Consider the following 18642-nt stretch of genomic DNA (forward strand, 5'->3'; position numbering starts at 1 on the left):
AACAGTCTTAGAGGCAGGTGAGAGCCTGACCACGTACACGTCTGGGAACCCTGTTTAACCTACCGCATCCCCGAGTCCCAGCTGTCCATAAAGCGGGTTAGAACACATTCACTTTGTGGAGTTGGGTTTATTTCCTAAGATAGAGACATCCTCCATGCCACCCTTCCACAGTTCTCTGCCCCAATTCCCTTTCCAGGCTCTCTGGTCAGTACATGCTTGCTAGCCATTAAAGCTCCTGCCCGTGAACAAAGTCTGGTTTCTTCTGGTTCCACTGCAGCATTTTCTGAAAGTATTCCGAGTCCATCACGTGTGGACTAACCCTAACCCTCAAACACTTGTCCAGTCCTCCCCACTGACCCTGACAGCCTTACTAAGATAACATGGGACACCCTCTTTCCCAAAATATCTTCATTTCCCTCCCCCAACAGGGGAACACTTCACTGGAATCATAAGCAAAGAAGCAGACAAAAGAGGCAGCTTGCCCAATGTGCACAATAGCCCCGCACTTAGGAATTACCATCCCCATTGCACGGACGAGGAGGGAATGGAGTTCACACTGAGGTGGGGTTGGTTTGACTCATGGCTGTCTGCTGGCCGGCTCTGCTCGTCCCAGGCCCCAGGCTGCCTCTGTCCTCCAGCTTCCAGCTCTGCGAGCTTGGGCCCTCTCCTGCGGCTGACTTGCATGCATGCTGCTCCCAGGGGAAACTGTCTTCTCCCAGCCAGTGACAGCAGCAGTGACTGGTGCTGCTTTACATTCTCTCAATTACAGCCAGACCACAGCAACCGACATTTTTTAAAAACTTGTTTTTTTAAAGATTTTACTTTCCGTTGTAATGATGTGCATATGATATGTGTTTGTACAGGTGCCTGCAGGGTCTATGAAGGCCAGAAAAGGGGCTTTGTATCACCTGGCGCTGCAGTTACAGGCGGCTGTCGGTTGCCGGACAGGACTGCAGGGGACCGAAGAGGGGTTCTCTGCAAGTGCAGCCCATACCCCGCCACATAGCACCATGTGCCGGCCACCCCTGCTTTAGTGGCAAGGAAAACGAGGCAGAGAGGGTTAAACACCCTGTCTGAGCTCCCGCTGGCACGGGAGCCTGCACCGAACTTGGGAAACCTTACCACGACACTGTTGTCCTTACCGCCCAGCTTCTTAAACTGTGGGGACAACCTCAGATGGGGTACAGTGACTGAACGCGGGGCTTGTGAAAAATATGGCAGGCGTAAAAAGGTTTCTGAACGCACACAGTAATACATTATTTCAAAATCAAATAAGCAATGGAGCTAAGGTGTCACTGGCAGTGTCAGCCCATGTTGTATCATGTGATCTCACTGCAGCCTAGATTCTGAACATGTGACAAGGCCGACAAACACCGCCCCGAAAACCTAGGCTCAGCCTCCCTGTGACAGAAATTGGTTTCTGCTCTTTTAGAAGCATGATGTCAAAGTATGAGAACAAAGAGTTTCTCTAGTTCTTCCCACTGTCACGTCTCAGCAGTATCAAAGTGGCTGGGCTGGGCTACGCTGCAATGTTTGATTTTAAAAACTGCCATGTATGTTGCTGATTTGGATTTTTTTTTTCTTTTAAGTCATTAAACAGAACTGACCAGATGGCTCAGTGAGTAAAAGAGCTCGCTGCCAAGCCTAAAGACCTAAGTTTTGATCTCTGAAATAAGTGCTAAGTATGCCCCCCCCCGCCACACCCCCAAATAAAGCTTTAAACATCATTAAGTGAATTTTGGCTTAGGACAGAAATTTCCAACAGTTTTTGCAATGGTTCTAAACATACTGCTGTTTTGTACTGGGTATTTATGGGAAATGGTGTTCTCATTACTGACGACACTGAATATCAAACGTTCATCTGAGACTTAACTCTCTCTGTATGTAGAAACAAACATGCATACCCATGTCATTAACGCACAAGACTGCTTTGTTCTTTAATAGTAAAATTTCATGTATACCAAAGAACGGCTTTTAAGATACATCTCTTTATGAGCTATTGGCAGTATTTGTCTAATTTGTACGTGTACCTTACACACATGCACGTGTGGAATCATATGGGGTGAAGGATCGTGAGCAGCAAGAGCATAAGCAGCCCATGCTGCCACATAGTGTAGTTCAGCCAGAACGGACCAGGGGAAGTACGAGACAGCTTTCCTGAATGAATTACTCTTGGGTGTAACCGTGAAAACCTTGAACTTGCATTATCTAGAGCCAACTAAGGGAAGTCTCAATGAGCCAGGTTCATGTCTGACTGGGAGCTCCCTAGTGCAGCTTGTATACCAGGCAACAAGGGCAGTGAGCCAAGCCCCGTGCTTCCAAAGGCACGGCCAGGCAAGAGAAAAGAACTTTCTAGAATGGTTTTATCCAGAGATCCGGAAGTGTCCAACCCACTCCTCAGTTTTAGGTCTCATTATCTTTAAATGTCATTTTCTGAGGCAGGAGACACTCAGGAACCTTCAAAAGAGACTCAATGATACAGTCTTAAATGTTCATAAAACGGGCTTCTAATAAATGCTTTCTTCCCAAAATACCCCCCCACACACACACACAGCACATGGTCTCCCTATATACCTCAGACTGGCTTAGAACTTGTGTTTAGCTGCTGGAATGCTGGGGTTACAGACCCACACCACTACGCCTGGCTCCCCAAAGAGTCTTCTCCAATTCTGTTACATGGGTTTCACAATCAACTGTTATCAGTGTAAAGGTTACTTACTAATTACTGCCAAATTGTGCTCTGAGCCACAAGAAATCTGTAAAAGTAAAGAAAATATATGCTATTAGAAAAAAAAAATGTATAGATATCTCAGCCAGTATGTTTTATGATCATGTTATTTTATAATGACATGCACATTCATTTTGGTAAATCTTAGAAAAATGTAGAAAAGAGCACCATATACAAAGGTTAAAATTATAATTATAACATGCACAGTTATATAAAAAGTCAGTGTGAAAAACATTGAATAGAAATGCATCAAGATGTTAAAGTTGCCTAAGTTGTAGCCACTTCGACTACCAGTAAATTTTTTCTTTCTACTTTTTACTTCTCCAACTTTCTTCTTTTCTACTTAAAATTTTTAATTAGTTTTATGTCTTTAATTTTTTTTTTTCATTTTGCTTTATGTGTATGGGCGTTTGTCTGCCTGCATGGCTGTGCACTGTGTGCATGCATGGGCCAGAAGGGGACGGTGAGTCCCCTAGGATGGGAGTTTCAGACAGTCGAGAGCTATCATATGGGTGCTAGGAATAGAACCTGCGTCCTCTGTCAGTGTTCTTAATCACCAAGCCATCTCTCTAGCACCCCCCCACACACACACAAATTTAGACAGGGTCTCTTGTAGTTCAAGCTGGCCTTTAAACTCCAGTTTCTACCTCCCAAGGGCTGAGATGCCTGGGCTGTATACCCAGCACTTTTTCAAAATTTCTATAATGCACATGCTACTTAAAAAAAAAAAAAAAAAAAAAAACTGGGAAGACAGCAATATTTAAATACGGAACTAAAAAGACCATTGCTGTCATTTAGTGACAGCCAAGATGTCAGTGGAAGCAGATGCTTCTGCTCTGGCCCTTCCCGTCCAGCCCAGGCTCTCTGTGGCCTCTGAACACAGTGTTCTCTAGTGCTTGTGTGTTCTCTTGTACATGCCCGTCCATCCATCCAGAATGGCCTCTCCCAGCTGCCTACGCACAAGGCTCTATCCACTTGTTCTCTCGGAGCACTTCTGGACCCCTTGGCTGCAGCGGTTAGGCTGACTCAAGTACTCCGTCACTGTGCCCATCCATCCGGTATCACACTGCAGCAGGCACCTTGTCATTTAATGTTTCCTCTGGTCTCTGCATTAGACACATGCCCCCTGAGGACACAGCTGTGTCTCCCCTCTGCATTGCACTTGTGAAATGTACAAATCCCGGGGCTCAGTTAATATCTGACAAGCAAGAGGAAGAATAAAAGTACCAAATGCATGAAAGAAAGAAAACAGTTGGTCGTTGAGGGTTCTGAACTCAGTTTCTCCAACCACTGGCAGATACTTCTACCCCTTCAGTCTGCTGTCAGGAAGAAGTAACGGAGTGGGAAGGCTGTGGCTCCATGGATGCTAATTAAGAGCTCTAGACTCTGGAGAAGCGTGTGCGAGCTGTATCAGAATGCTCATTTTAACCTCAGGCCTGAGGAAGGGGGCAGGTACTCTCGATGTTGATGTGAGAAGGGCCATGCACATCAGCTGCATTACCAGGATGGAGATGAGGCTTGGCAAGAGGAGATGATTTGTCCTGGGTTCCAGGGCAAGTCTAACTGTGAGAACTTTCATGACAACAGGAATGATTCCACAAGAGTCAGATCATCTAGCCTTTCTGCACCTGGCTTACTTCATTTAGAAGAGTATTCTTTGAGTTCATCCACATTAGAGCCCACTAATGACTGTAATTAATAATATTATGTTACATTCTTGAAAAATGCCGAGTAGCAGAAGTTAAAGCCTTTGCTGTGCAAGCAAGCATGAGGCTTGTGAGTTCAGATCCCCATAACCCACATCAACACAGGGTGGACATGGTAAACCACCTACAACTCCATCTCAGAAGGTGGAGATGACAGATCCCTAAAGCAAGCTGGATTGTAAAGACATTTTCTTTTTATTTGATTTGAGAAACCCTGGCTCGATGAATAAGGCGGAAAAGCAATGGAAGATGATTCTTAACACCAGCCTCAGGACTTCACACATACACACACGCATGTACACACATGCCCACACCCGTGTATGTCTACATCCATGTAAACGTGAATATGCACGTGTGCACACACACTCACACACACACAGAGAGAGAGAGAGAGAAAGAAAGAAAAACACTGAGTATATTTTAAGCTTTCTTACCACAAAATGACAAGTATGGGAAATAATACATAAATTAGCTTGACTTGTGTACTTGCTTAAAAACTTCATGTTGTACATGACAAATATATATAACAGATAAATATCTGTTAATTAAAAGAAAGACTAGAGGAGCTGGAGAAATGGCTCAGCAGTTAAGAGCACTGGCCACTCGTCTAGAGGAATTGAATTCAATTCCCAGCACCCACATAATGGCTCAAATTGTCCATGATCCTAGTTTTAGGGGATCTGGTGCCCTTTTCTGGCTTCTAAGGGCATATAATAATACACACACACACACACACACACACACACACACACACACACACACAAGCAAAGCAGCCATAAACACGAAGTACTTTTAAAAAACACTGGAACCACCATGACTCTGACAAGCTCCTGTCCAATGCCCCAGTGGACAGGAAGGTTCCGACCACAGGGAGGCACTCAAGGCTCTGAGCGCAGTGGGTGTGCAGGGCAGCCGGGGCTCCTAGGTCTTGCCCTGCACAAAGCTGGGATCCCATGTCCCAGAGTCAACCCTGTGGAGGGTACTACACACATTACATGGACCCTGACAGGGTGTGGCGGAGAGGCCCCTCAGGAAGTGGCTCCAGACTGTGTCTAAGCTTGAGGTGGTTTGTCACTGACCTGAATCTCCCATGATGACTCACTGGAGACTAAAGGCACAGTAAGAGGTCACCTTAATCTTCCTGGCTATACTGAGGCTGGCTCCCTAAGTCTGTTTGTTACAGGGAGCAACTTATACTGATGAACAGAAAAAAGCTTTCATGTCTATTGGTAAACAAATATTTATGTAAATTGTGGTAAAGCTATTTGATGGACTATTGAGCAGCCTAGGAAAATGATGCTTACACTAAGAAAATATTCCAAATATCGTGTGAACTGGAAAAAAAATCACATAAAAATTGTATCCATAATGCAATATCCACTCTATAATGAAACATGAAAAAAAACTGACTGAAAGATATCAGATTGATAATGCCTGTCTCTGGTGTGTGTGTGTGGGGGGGTTGGGAGTATGGTTTTTCTTTCACTTTCTAAGTCTTAATACAGTATTCTTATAAAGGGGGGAACTATTAAAAATTATGATGCAGTTCCCTCCACATAGGAAAAAAGCCAATTGACTATAAAATCTTGTGTGTTTAGAACTCCAAAGGTAAAAAGAGTAAATTAACAGGGCAACTGCAACCTAGCAGTAGGAATAGAAGGCATTTTGTTCCCACTGGTCTTTCTTTCCAGAACATTCTTTCACTGCGGTGGCAGCAGTGTGGTGTGGTGACAGTGATAAGGACAATAATTAAAACTGCCATAACCCAAGGACTCATGTGCGCCAGGCTGTGCTCCAGGGCACTTTTGAAACATTGGCACATTTTAATCATCACAGACATCTTTCCAGGTATGTTTGGCTTTGCTCATTTTAGAGCCGAGGAGCCCGAGACTCATACATATTCAATGACTTCCACAGTGAGTTAAGGAGGCAGCAACAGAAGTATAATCTCAGTTTGGCTGATCTACAAGCTACATCCTTTACTTCTGCTTCATGTTACCTTAAAAAAAAAACAACAACAAACAAACAAAAAGCTTCAGTTCATAAAACACACACAGAGGGCAAAGGGCTTACACCTGTGTGTTGGGGGCCAGCCTGGGATCATGACTTGAAGCTGACCAGCGTCAGGGATCAAGCTTCCAGAAGCCAGCCAACGACAGCTAAGTGCTGGTCCCACACCATAGTTGCTGCGCTGAGTTCACGAGAGAGAAAGTGATGGACGGACTTTGCCAGGCCAGCCGAGCTGTGTGCATGGAGCTGCCCATGGCTACTCCCTCTCTGTGCTCCGGCACAGAGGTGGGGACTCTGGACACCACAAGCAAGGCCACACTCCTCCAGTGAGAGTGCACACATGGCCATTTGCTTCATCTCGTTCCCCCCAGTGCCTACCCACCACCCAGTGGCAGGCAGTTTCTCCAAACTATGAACAATGGAGGTGTATCAGGGCAAAAGATCCCAAGCCAGGAAGCCAAGTCACTTCTGGGCCCTCTCCCTTCCGGCTCCTGAGGCCTCTGGGACCTGAGCGTTCTCAGATAGTGAACGGTGATCGTGTGTCTTGTCTGCATTACAAAGGTGCTGGAGGACAGATGAGATGCCCTCCCCTTCTTATACACAAATCAGAGCCCTGATGAAAACCCTCCTCAGCTCCCCGGACACTCTGTTGGGAGGGCACGGTCTAAATTACAAAGCACAACTTACAAGGCCAGCGTGAGCTGGTCCATAATCGCCTCTCATAAACTCTCAATCTCGAGTAATGTATTCTCTTTTCCCACTCACATCAATGTCATTTCAAGCTCTTATGCTTTCTACTTTCCTTGACTGGGATTTCCTGTCTCCCACTGTCTACTTAGTAAGCCCTGGAGAACTGTTCAAACATCAAATCCCGACCCCAGCTGGCTGCTCTCCCTGGGCTCTCTGAGTCAGGGTCCTTCCCACTAGGGATTTCTATTCGCAGGCTCTGCCCTCTGTCATCCAATAGACTACCTGCCTAGCATCTCTGCCCACAGCCCAAATGCAGGGCACGAAGTGAGGGACAATAAAAAAATAATGGGAGGCGAGGGGTAAAGTTGGCACAAAATAGTCCTAAGCATGTGTGGGCACAGTCGTTAAGGTGGCATTCCTGCAGGGATGTAAACTGGGGCTGGAGATGTGGCTTATAGGTAGAAAGAGCATTTACCTCTCCAAGGTCAATCCCCTGGGATTGAACCTGCCACCGCCGCCACCAGGAACCGGTTAAATATGAGCGCAGGGAAGTGAGAGTGAGTTTGCTTATTTGCCTGCAGCTGAGACGCCGGCCAGCTGCCAGCTCAGCAGTTTCATTCCTCCTCCAAGCTCTCTCCACCTGGGTGAAGACTCACTCCTCTTAGACCCACTGAGACATCTCAATAGCTTCTCCTCCTGTGGTCTTCTCTGGGCACCCAAATCTGGCTGAACTGGACCATTCATCAGGACTGGGAGAATCTCTCCAGTCTTACAGAGGCCTGGCAAGCTTTCTGTGGCAGAAAGACTAGGTAGGGTTCCGAATTCTCCAAAGTTTTACTTCTGCAGGTGGACTTCAGCAGTTAAGAGGATATAGCTATCAGGGCAAGCAAGGTACAGGACATCCGTGTCCCCAGAGCAAGACTCCCCACGTTACCTCATCTGAGAAAATGGGATTCCCTTTCTACCCCAAGCATTAGCTGTCCTGTGTGGCGGCAGCAGGGGAGTCAGGGTTGTGCAGGCAAGAGCTGACCGGCTCGGGACACGGTCTTCAGACAGTGAGGCTTGCCTCCGCGCGTCCTTCCCGCCTGGCATCTACTCAGACTTGGAGCCATTAGCTGCGCTTCTCAGGGAGTCTCAAACGCCTGCACTGCACCGCTCCTGGCCTTCCCGCTCCAGCCCTGCTCTTTTGGAGCCCCACGCGACTCCCCTGTCCCTTCTCAGCTCCGTGTTACACTGATTTTGGTTCTTGTTAAAGTTCTACACTGTCACGACATCAAAATTGTGTGCCTTGTCCCCACACTCAGTCTCTCCTTTCTTATGACCTCTAGGTCAGGAAGACAAGTCCCCTGCCTGCGTATGTATTTCCAATTCAGACCCATACCCAAGAGACACACAGGCACAACCTAAAGTATTCTGCCCTCTGGACCACCTCAGCTCCTGGGAGGCCCAGTCCGCTCACTTCTCGCCTTGGGTATTATCTGCTTTCATCCAATCTCCTTTGAATTTCCAATACTCTCACCACTTAGTGTGGGGTAGCAGAAAATGGGCTCTGAAGAAGGAACGAGAAAACCTGGTACTCTTGCTCCCTAGCCATGTGACGGCCGGCACACCCCTTTGCCTCTCTGAGAATGGAGCCACCTCACTCATCCTGCCTGACCGACCCATCTGGCGTACCGTACCGCACACGGGCACCTTGCCACCTACGGAACAAGACTCCACTCTACTCCATTGCGAGGGTATCTAGTTCAGGGGCCGGCCACAGCCTGGGAAGCAGGCTCTGGGGACGAGCCCCTACAGGAAAGGTTAACACAAGGAGGGCTATGGGCAGAAGATGCAGGAAAAGTGCAGTGTGGGAGTTCTACAGGGAGAAGCAGCGGGCAGACCCTGTGCCGGCCAGTGCCTGGGCTCTGCGTGCGCTGCGCTGTGCTGCGCTGCCCGCCGTGTGTCCTGGATGACTTCCTGTGCTCTCTCATAGGACACTCACTTCCCTTGCCCTCCCCCTGCACCGAAGTCCACCGCAGCCTGAAAGGGCCCGGTACAACATTACATCTGGACCCAGCAAAGGTGTGCCATCATACCCTGGGGAGCAGCATGGGCCCACATGCAGAGGACACACAGCTTGGTTAAACTCACAGCAATTAATAGCTTTGGGGCAGGCAAATACTGCAGAACAGCGTTTCTCAACCTTGCTAATGCTGTGATGCTTTAATAAATACAGTTGCTCATGTGTGGTGACCCCCGGCCACAACACTACTTCCATTGCTACTTCAGAACGGTAATTTTGATACTGTTATGAACTGTAATGTAAACATCTGTGTTGTCCAATGGTCTTAGGTCACGCCTGTGTAAGAACTGTTCAGCCCTCAGAGAATTACTTGGGATTCTAACCCAAGAAAACAGACTCACACGGTCTTGAGAATCCCAAGTAATTCTAAATAATAGTAATTGTCTTTGTCCTTGAAAAACAAAAACAAAGAAAGAACTACAAAAACATCTTAAATTACATAGTAGGTCCTTTCCTTCCATAGAAAGTGTGTGTAGGTTTTGATAGTATTTCCCATACTCTATTGGACTGTGCAGACGGAAAGTACATTAACGTTGTTGGAAGCTGGAGCTCCACACACATGGGACTGGGGAAGCAAAGAACAACCCCGCAAATGTCAGAGCAGAGGCCAAGGCATGATGGGAAATTACAGTTCCATACCTACACAAGCAGGCTGCTTACGTCAGGGCAAAAGTGCCTGGAAGCAGTGACTGACCCCACCCTACCCCGGCATCTGTGAGTTCCCTTACTGAACAGATCTCTGATCCTAACTCCTTTTTTAACTAAGAGAAATCAGACTTCCTGGAAAAAAGTGTCAAATTCCAGGGTTAGGACAAGGAGAGAACTGAAAGCTTCTCTCCAAGAAGCAAGGTGACATAGGGCCCCACAAAGTCAGAGTGGTGGGGGCATGTAAAAGGATGGAGGGGCCACCTTGACGGGGTCCCCATCAGCCGGCCTCCGGGACAATTTGAGTGTTACAATGAATAATGACAAAACCTGATGACAATGCACTGAATAAAAAAAAAAAAAAAGATCCATGAATATAAACTGAGTAATGAATAGGGAAGTAGGGGGAGCTCTTCCTTACATTCATAAATAATAAACATAAAAGGAATAATTGATTTAGAAAAGTTTTACAACTATTATAATAACAGTTAATGCAGGGATGCATCATTAAAACTGCTTAGCAAAAGTCCATGAGGAGTGGCAGGTACCCTTCACAGTAGCAGCCATCTCGTCACAATTCAGCTACAAAGGGAAAGGCAGCAGCTTAACACTCAAGAAAGGCGCAGACACCGCCTCACCCGAAGACCCGAGTGAACGTCACTAATGATGGCATAAACTCAAATCAGATTTCTCCTCTGAGCATGCATTAAAGGCAGGCACGCCATCAGTTACTTAGCATTACTGCCAAAAGGGCAGAGGTGAAATCTAATCATGAGGAAAAATCAGGTAAAACCAATTGAGGGACATAATTTGAGGCTACAGAACTGCCCTGTGCACTTAAAAAACGTACCTGTCATGGAAGACAGAGTGAAAGCTATCCTGGATTAGCAGAGTCGAAGGGACTAAATGTAAAGCATGATCCAGGGTAGGGTTGTGTCCTGGATCAAAGAGAAAAGCGGCTAGGAAAGAAGTCATGGAGACGACGGGGAAACTATGAAGGCCACCCCCGTGGCGGGGGGGGGGGGTGCAAAGGGACACTGATCGGAAGAGACACAGATGGCTCCGGGGAGAAAGTGCGCACTACAAGCATGAGAGCCCGAGTCTGGATCACCACACTTACGGAAAGGCCAGGTGCGCTGGCAGATGCCTGTAACCAGCACGGGGAGCGGGTGGCGCAGAGATGTGTGTGCTGGCACTGGCCAGCCGGTCGGTCCTCAGCTAGCTCCAGGGTCACCTTGTGTCAAAAACAAGGCGGCACAGAGGAAGACGGGCCCTATGGACAGCTGTCCTCACATACGCAGGCTTGAGCAAGCACCGCATACAGACACAGCCACACACAAAACAAACAAAACTTAGGAGAAGCAAATGCACGGATACGGGGCAAAGCCATTACTGCAGTGCCGCTGTGTGACACAAAACGTACACACCGATGTCCTCCTCTTCTTCATCTATATAGCATCTCGTCTGATGCGTAGAGCATCACTCAGGGTCTGTTTTATTATGGCATTTCTTTTATGAATTGAGGCTCATGAACACTAAAGCATGGTCCATGGTCTGACGTTTGTAAGCCGTCTGACCATGCTATGGGACCTGCAATTTTTTGAGACTTCTTCACTGTAAAACGGGCATAGTGATCGTTACTTGACAAGACTGCAAAGGTTAAATGAGATCGCTGTTGCCAAAGAATCCCACCCAGCAGCGGGGCTTCAATAGACCGTTTCGGCTCCCTTGACAGCCAGCTTATCTTTACAGGCAGCCAATATCAAGGCACTTTCCACTGTCGCGATTTTAAATACTGGGCCCCTCTTCAGCATCCTCCCCACTCCCGAGGCAACTTCCCATTCGACGGCAGCTGCCAACTGGCATCCATGTGCAGGAAGGTCCCAGGCATCCACTCAACTCCATCCACCGTCATGTGTGCAGCTGCCTATCTGGATCAGTTCTGAGGGCAGAAGGCTGACCACGATGTCAGAATATTAAGATTTATGGCTATATGGCACAAGGGCTCCAAACAACATCCTACCAATAAAAGACCCACAGGCAGGCAGAGAGAGTTGCAGAACTGGACCTCCCCGTGGACCTCTGCATGCTGAGAGGCGGTGAGTGCGGTTCTGGCCTTGGCACTCACCTGGAACTCTGCCCCAGCTTTCTGGGTTCTCTGATGCACCGGCCTCTGCCTCCTCTGCCAAAAAACGCTCTTTTGAAAGTCCATGTGGGTTACTCTGACTTCACCGCTTGAGCCCTAGCTCCCTTTTCCAGTACTTAGGACCCTGAGCATTGAACACAGCTCGCCAGACTCTTTGCTCAGTAGGATTACCCACAAACACTTGCACACTGCTCTCACGAGACACACCCCACTGTGTACAGCAGACTAACCCCAGCACACCACCTCGGGCTGCCTCCTCTGCTCCTGTAATTCTGGGTGGGGGAGAGAGGGAGCACCCAAGGAAAGTGGCTGCTGACTTGAGTTAACTAAGCCCTGTTCTAGGCACTTTGTGGACATTAACTAGTTATAGCTTTGCTTTGTAGAATAATTGAGAAATAGCGTTAGCACTTTGACTAAGAGCACAGAGCTAATAAGTGGCCAAGCCACCTCAGAAGCGCTGGCAGCCATCCTTTGGGCTTTGTGCTGTTCCACTCGGCACTAAGTGGCTCTCACTCGCAGGCTCATTTCACACAGATCGTAACCGGGCCTCATCATCTCTGTCTTCAGAGCTTTGCACAGTGCCTGGCACACAGTAGGTCCTAATCAGACATCTGCTGAGCAGAAGTCCGTCATCTGTGCACCGCCCACCACAGATGCTAGCGGAGTGCACTGAGTTTATCTCTAAGCTTGCTCACTCCTTACGGTTTCTGGCAAAGGCTACGCGCTCTGCAAATATTGGGCGAATTCAGATGACCCTTTATATGTTCAGAATCTAAGTCGGGGCTAACAGAATGTCCATCTGAGATGTGGCAGAAAGATCTCACAAGAGCTGAGGGGATGTGCCCTGGCTGACCCCACAGGCTCTTAGAAAGTGGGCCTGTAGTGAAGAGGAGGCAGCAGCCCATGGCCTTCCTGTCTTAGGCAACAGCTGCAGGAATGAACCATTCGCGAACAAGGCTCAAGAGCCTTTGCTTCTGCTCAGCAGAGCTCAGTTTGGTCACCGCTAGCCAAGGCGCAGGACACCTGAATGTGGCCCTGACCAAGAGGGTCTGTGACACCCTCGAGCCCCTCATGGCGAGGAAGCTTTACATTTGCCCGCTCGCCCACCAAACATGGTCTCCTGCATCTCCAACTACCCTTAAACTTACTACGTCACCAAGGATGACTTCATGACCGTGAACTTGTGGCCCCCTCCTGCCAGCACCTTCAGGGCCCTGGGCATCTACCACCAGGCCTGGCTCATGTTAGGCAAGTTCTAGACCAGCTGTGTTCTGTCCCCAGCCAGCACTGTGGCTTTTTAAATCACAATAAAATGGAATCACTGAGATCAGATCCTAAAGTTACATTCTTGCTGAAATCAAAGGTGAAGTGACCCAGCCTGACCCAGATCAGTCCAGGCGCAACCTGCAATTCCACAGCCAGTGAGCGAGCGAGCAGAGCTGCTGTCCTTTTCCCAGGGCCACCCTGCGGGAGCTCCACTGCCTACAGGGCAGCTCCTGGCCTCGTGACTGATCCTCACAGGCACCTTCTCCCTACTGAGGTGGCTTTGCAACTTCCTAGTTCGAAACAAAGTTGTAGGGTGTTGGGTTCCATGCTTGGCCCCACCCCCTCAACATCAAAATAACGCCTTCCTTCCATATTGCTGACACTTTTTATCAGAACGCTTTCAACCAGTGCAACATATGCAGCAGAGTGCATCCTCCGTGATGCCTGCAAAAACAGCTCCCTTTCTACAGGTCCTCTTCCAGTGTGGCTCTGCCTCTTCCCTTAGGGTGGGGCTCATTTCCCCTTCAATGTGACTGCCCTTAACCTCCCGATTCTGACTCTGACAGAAAACATGTCATACTTGTTTTACTGAGTCTGAACTAACACAAACTCCTATCTTTGTGATTTTCTTTTTGATAACTCCACTGTACAGTTCTTGAATGTGAACTCTGTAGATGCCATCATGTGTCATGTTGAAAGCACAGACATGCCTGGTAGGGCTGTGGCTAACCACAAGCTGACAGTGCGGAGTGTGATTTCTCTCCTGTGCTCTCACGGAACTCAAGCTGGCTACTGAGCTGAGAGAACATAGGAACACGCCCTCCCCAGAGCCTCTACATAACCTCTGGCCCACCTGACACCTCGATTTAGGTTTTGTGAAATTGTAATCCGAAAACACAGCTGGTTCCACCCAGACTCCTGACTTGCACAACTATTAAAACTGATAAACACATACTCTTGTAAATGGTAATCTGTTGTGCCTTTTGAGAATACCAATACCACAGGCAAATTGATAAATTGTAGTTTAGCCATAATGGAATACTACTCATCACGAAAGGAAAGATGGGGCTGGAGAGACGGCTCCGTGGTTAAGAACACTGGCTGCTCTTCCAGAGGACCCCGGTTCAATTCTCAGCACCCACATGATGGCTCACAGCCGTCTGTGACCCCAGAAATCAGATGCGCTCTTCTGACTCATATAGGTAACAAGCATGCACATGGTACACCCACATACATGCAGGCAAGACACCCTTACACATGAAATACAATTTTAAATGTTCTTTAACTTGGACCGAGGATATAGCTCAGTTGGTATAGTGCTCACCTAGCATGCATGAAGCCCTACGTTTGATCATAAGTACCACGTAAACCGGATGCAATGGCAGCATGTAATCCCAGCACGCAAAAGACGGAGGCTGGAGGGTCAGGAGTTTGAAGTTATATGAAGCCCCATGAGACCCCATTTCTCTTCACATTCTGAAAGTGACTTAGAAGGACATTCACATTTAATGAATACATATTACAAGCCCAGGCACCATTACAGCACCATGGATACAGAGAAGACAGACGCGGTGTTCCTATCTCCTAGGAGTTAAGAATGGCTTAAAGTTCGCTTTACTAGTAGTCCAAAACTGGCTGGAAGATGGCCAAAGGGTATATAGCAAGGGTTAACTATGTAGGCCTTGGTACTAAAAGTCCAAGTTTGAATGCTGACTATACCATGCACCAGCTATATGACCTTGGAAAAGCTTCCTGTTTGTCCCAAACACAGAAGTGACAACAGTTGCTATTTTACTAGGTTTACTCAAGATTTGAGTTTATTACTACGTGTAAAATGCTTACGGCAATTTCTTCACGAAGAAAGCAGCCAGTGCATGGCAGCTATTCTCACAGCCATAAGACATCAATCTCAGCTCTGACAGCTGAGTGTACTTTTAGATTTGATCATCCCATCCACCAGCCTCCTGACAACCACCCTGGCTTTCCCATCTGCGGGTCCTAATAGCTTCCGATGCATTTATTATTACGATCTGTTTTTCTTCGAGTCAGTGGTCCAGGGACCTTACCTGGGAGACTACCTCCCGGTCACTCTGCGTGCTTCCTCTCACGTATATATTCAGGCACGATCTGCAAGGTTACGTGGATCATGACGCCTAGGTGCTCCTCCCATGTGCAGATGCACACGTGAGGGCCACTGGACCTAGCGCACGTAAAGGGGCATGGAGAGCCCGTCCTGAATGCAGAGATAAAAGGTCCATGTGTATAAGTAAGGAGGAGCACCAGAGGGGCCTTTGCCGGGGCAGCCACGCTGCAGAAGTGCCGATGCTCAAAGGGCAATCACCACCCCCCCTTCCCGGTCCCACATCCGGCCGCCCTCCATTCTTCCTTGCAGTCACCGCTGTCTCATCTCAAGGGCAGTCACTGAGACCTGCCACTCCGCATGCTGGCCCTGCCCTCTTGAAGCCTTACCCCTCACTGCCATGGACTGTTCAGCTCTGAGAACACGTGTCCCGGATGACTGCAACAGCTTCTTAGCATTTCCTCTCCGTGCTTCCAATTCTCTCCGATCCACTGGGGTCCAAGGTAACCTTTGTAAATCTCAGCTCAGGCTAACACCTCCCCTGCTCAAAGCCTGCCAGTGGCTCCCCTGTGCCTACACGAATCCTCCAGTCAGACATTTTCCACTTTCGTGTCCATCAATGAACAGACACAGCTCGCCTTCGGAGCCTTGTACTGGCTCTGTGATCCAATCCAAGCGGCTAGTACACTGATGACCCCGGTGCCACCCTGACACCTCGAGTCTCTGCTAGCCTCACCCTTCCTGTGTCTCCCCCCCCCCACTTTAGCCCTCTGGGGAAAAACTGTCACCCCCCCCCCCAGGACACTCTGACTTCACAAAGTCTCCCTGGACCCTGGCTAGAAGACACTTTAACTCAGCAGACCACTCAGGGTTAAATAGGACTGAGATGGCAAACCGCACTGCTGGGCCCACTCACAGTGGGGACGAAGGGTTCGCGTGGGAAAGAGCAAGGTGATGCGACAGATTCTGGGAGTTTTAGTTGTTTGCCTATTTGCAAACAACTTGGGGGCGCAGTCTCATGTGGCTTGGGCTGGTCTCACAGAGATGGACCTGCCTCTGTCTCCTGAGTGCTGGAATTAAAGCGTGAACCACCACATGGCCCAATTCCTAGAGTTTTAAGCTGGAAAGCAGGGCAGTGTTTGAAGTCCATTAATGTCCGTGATGGGTAAAGAACAAAGGCTTCGGAAATCACTAAAAGGTGTCACAGTGATCCAGGACAAAAAGCACTTCTTCCTGCTGTGGGACAGACAGAACACCTGAACTTCCAAGAAATGCCAGGGGCGGGGGCGGGGGCGGGGCCGTAGGACGGCAGAGCTGGGACAGGCTGGCCAGGACAACAGAGGGCTGCTGGAGGGTGGGGAGGGCGCAGAGGATAGCACATGTCAGCACACATGAGGACACACGTGTTTGGAGTGGTACACAGGCAGGATGGGGAACCGGTTTGGTCACCGTGAGTGACCAGGAAACCACTTATCAGTATATGTGCGCTCCCTCATGCATGCTTGTGCTGGGGGAGGTAGGCACACGAGTACAGGCGTATTTGTGGGGAGTGCACATGTGGGTGCACATGTGTATGTATGCATGTGGGGGCCAGAGACAAACATGAGTGTAAGTTTTAGAAATTCCGTCCACATCTGGGACAGGGTCTTACTGGGCTGGAACTCACCACTTAGGCTGGACTAACGGAACTTACCACTCCGGCCTCCATCTTCTCATTTCTGGGACTATGGGCATATACCACCTTTCCTGACATTTTTACAGGGGTTGTGGGGGTAGAACTCAGATCCTCATGCTTCTGAGACAGGCACTTCATCAACGGAGACACACACACACACACACACACACACACACACACATGTCAGCCTCTCAGAAGCCATCTTACAGACAAGAGACAAGATCTCTGTAAGCATGAAGACCTTCAAGGATCAACATGTCCCTTTCTGGGGGACAAGGGGTATCTACTATCACCTGGCGGGGGATGGGGGAGACTCCCAAGTAGCTTCTCCTTCACCCTGAAAAGGCATGTCTATGTCCCAACAGGTGCTCCCAAAGGGGTCCTAGATTAGTTAAGTCGGATGTCAGTGCTTTTCCACATCAAGAGTTGGCTTGTTTGGAAAGGGAAAAGTATTATAGCACAGAGCCAAGTGAGGTATCAGGGTCTGAAATCTATTCACTGGACAGCCTTGGGTTCATCAATTAAACTTTCCAGTCTCAAGTTGTTTTTGATAACCACATTACCCACACTCCACACACCAGGAAAATCCGGGCAATCTCAGGAGGTGTGTGAACAGTAAGATACACAACTTAGCACTTCATCTAAAGGCACAGGTCAAGCTTGCCCTCTCCCCGCAACAGCCCACGCTGCACAGAGACAAGAAACCAGGCGAAGGGGGGAGTTCAGGGGAAGGACAGACACTCTGTCAGGCCCTAATCACAAGACACCACAGCTAGAATATTAAAGCTGGCCTGGGGATGGGAGGTAATTAATCTTCAATGCAATAAAAATATTCGGTTCATTCATCTGAAATGACAGGAGACAAGACAGATGTGTGCTTTTTCCTCCCCTGTTCTGACAGGGTTGCTCTGGACGATCATAGAACATTTAATACAAGAGCCTGGGATGAGCAGCCTGAGCAGCCTGAGCAGCCAGCAGAAGCTGACGCTGTAGAGTGGACACGAAGGGCAGATCAGCTTGGAATCAGGCAGGCAGCAGCAGAAATGGCCAGATGGGAATAGACACATGGGCACTGCGGGGCTGGCATCACAGGATTCGCTGAGGGGACAGACAGACACACGAGGAACGGTGAGGTACACATAAGGTGCCCATAAGTACCCGGCAGGAGGGAAGGGGGGGGGAGAGTGGGGAGTGTCTGTGTGCCTGTGCCCCGAAGGTGCACACTGCAGCCCTGCCCTCACCTCGATGACACGGCCACCTCTGCCCTGAGGCTAGAGCGGAAGAGGGGGACCCTGGCACCAATGGATTTCTGTTCCGGAAGGTGCTCAGGAGTGGAGGTTGCAGTAGGCGATGCATCGGCCCCGTGCTGGCTTAGTCAACCAAATACTTTCTCCTCTCACAGGACTCCTGAGTGACAGTGGATGTCACCTTCCCAGTCCACAGAGTCGGCTCCGAGGCATCATCTAAAGCACACCACCGCACAGCACAGAAGACAAGACTGTGAGGTCTGCCGCCGTCTATTCCATCACCTGATTCCCAAGGGCGCAGGAAACCCATTCTCACAGCCAGGACGTCTCCGGACAATTCTGATGGGCTCTTTTGTCCATGTGTTCTACTTTGCTCTACCCAGA

At 48.8% G+C, this 18642-nt stretch overlaps 1 protein-coding gene across 1 annotated transcript in view; it reads right to left on the reverse strand.

Moving 5' to 3' along the window:
• The window catches only part of Sergef (secretion regulating guanine nucleotide exchange factor), a 191568-nt gene that overhangs the window by 65716 nt on the left and 107210 nt on the right, over window positions 1-18642 (reverse strand). Inside the window, 1 exon segment of the mRNA XM_051174240.1 lies at window positions 2720-2756. Within this exon segment, the coding sequence (XP_051030197.1) occupies window positions 2720-2756 (37 nt within the window).

Source organism: Phodopus roborovskii, unplaced genomic scaffold (genome assembly GCF_943737965.1).
Source record: "Phodopus roborovskii unplaced genomic scaffold, PHOROB, whole genome shotgun sequence".
Lineage (NCBI taxonomy): Eukaryota > Metazoa > Chordata > Mammalia > Rodentia > Cricetidae > Phodopus > Phodopus roborovskii.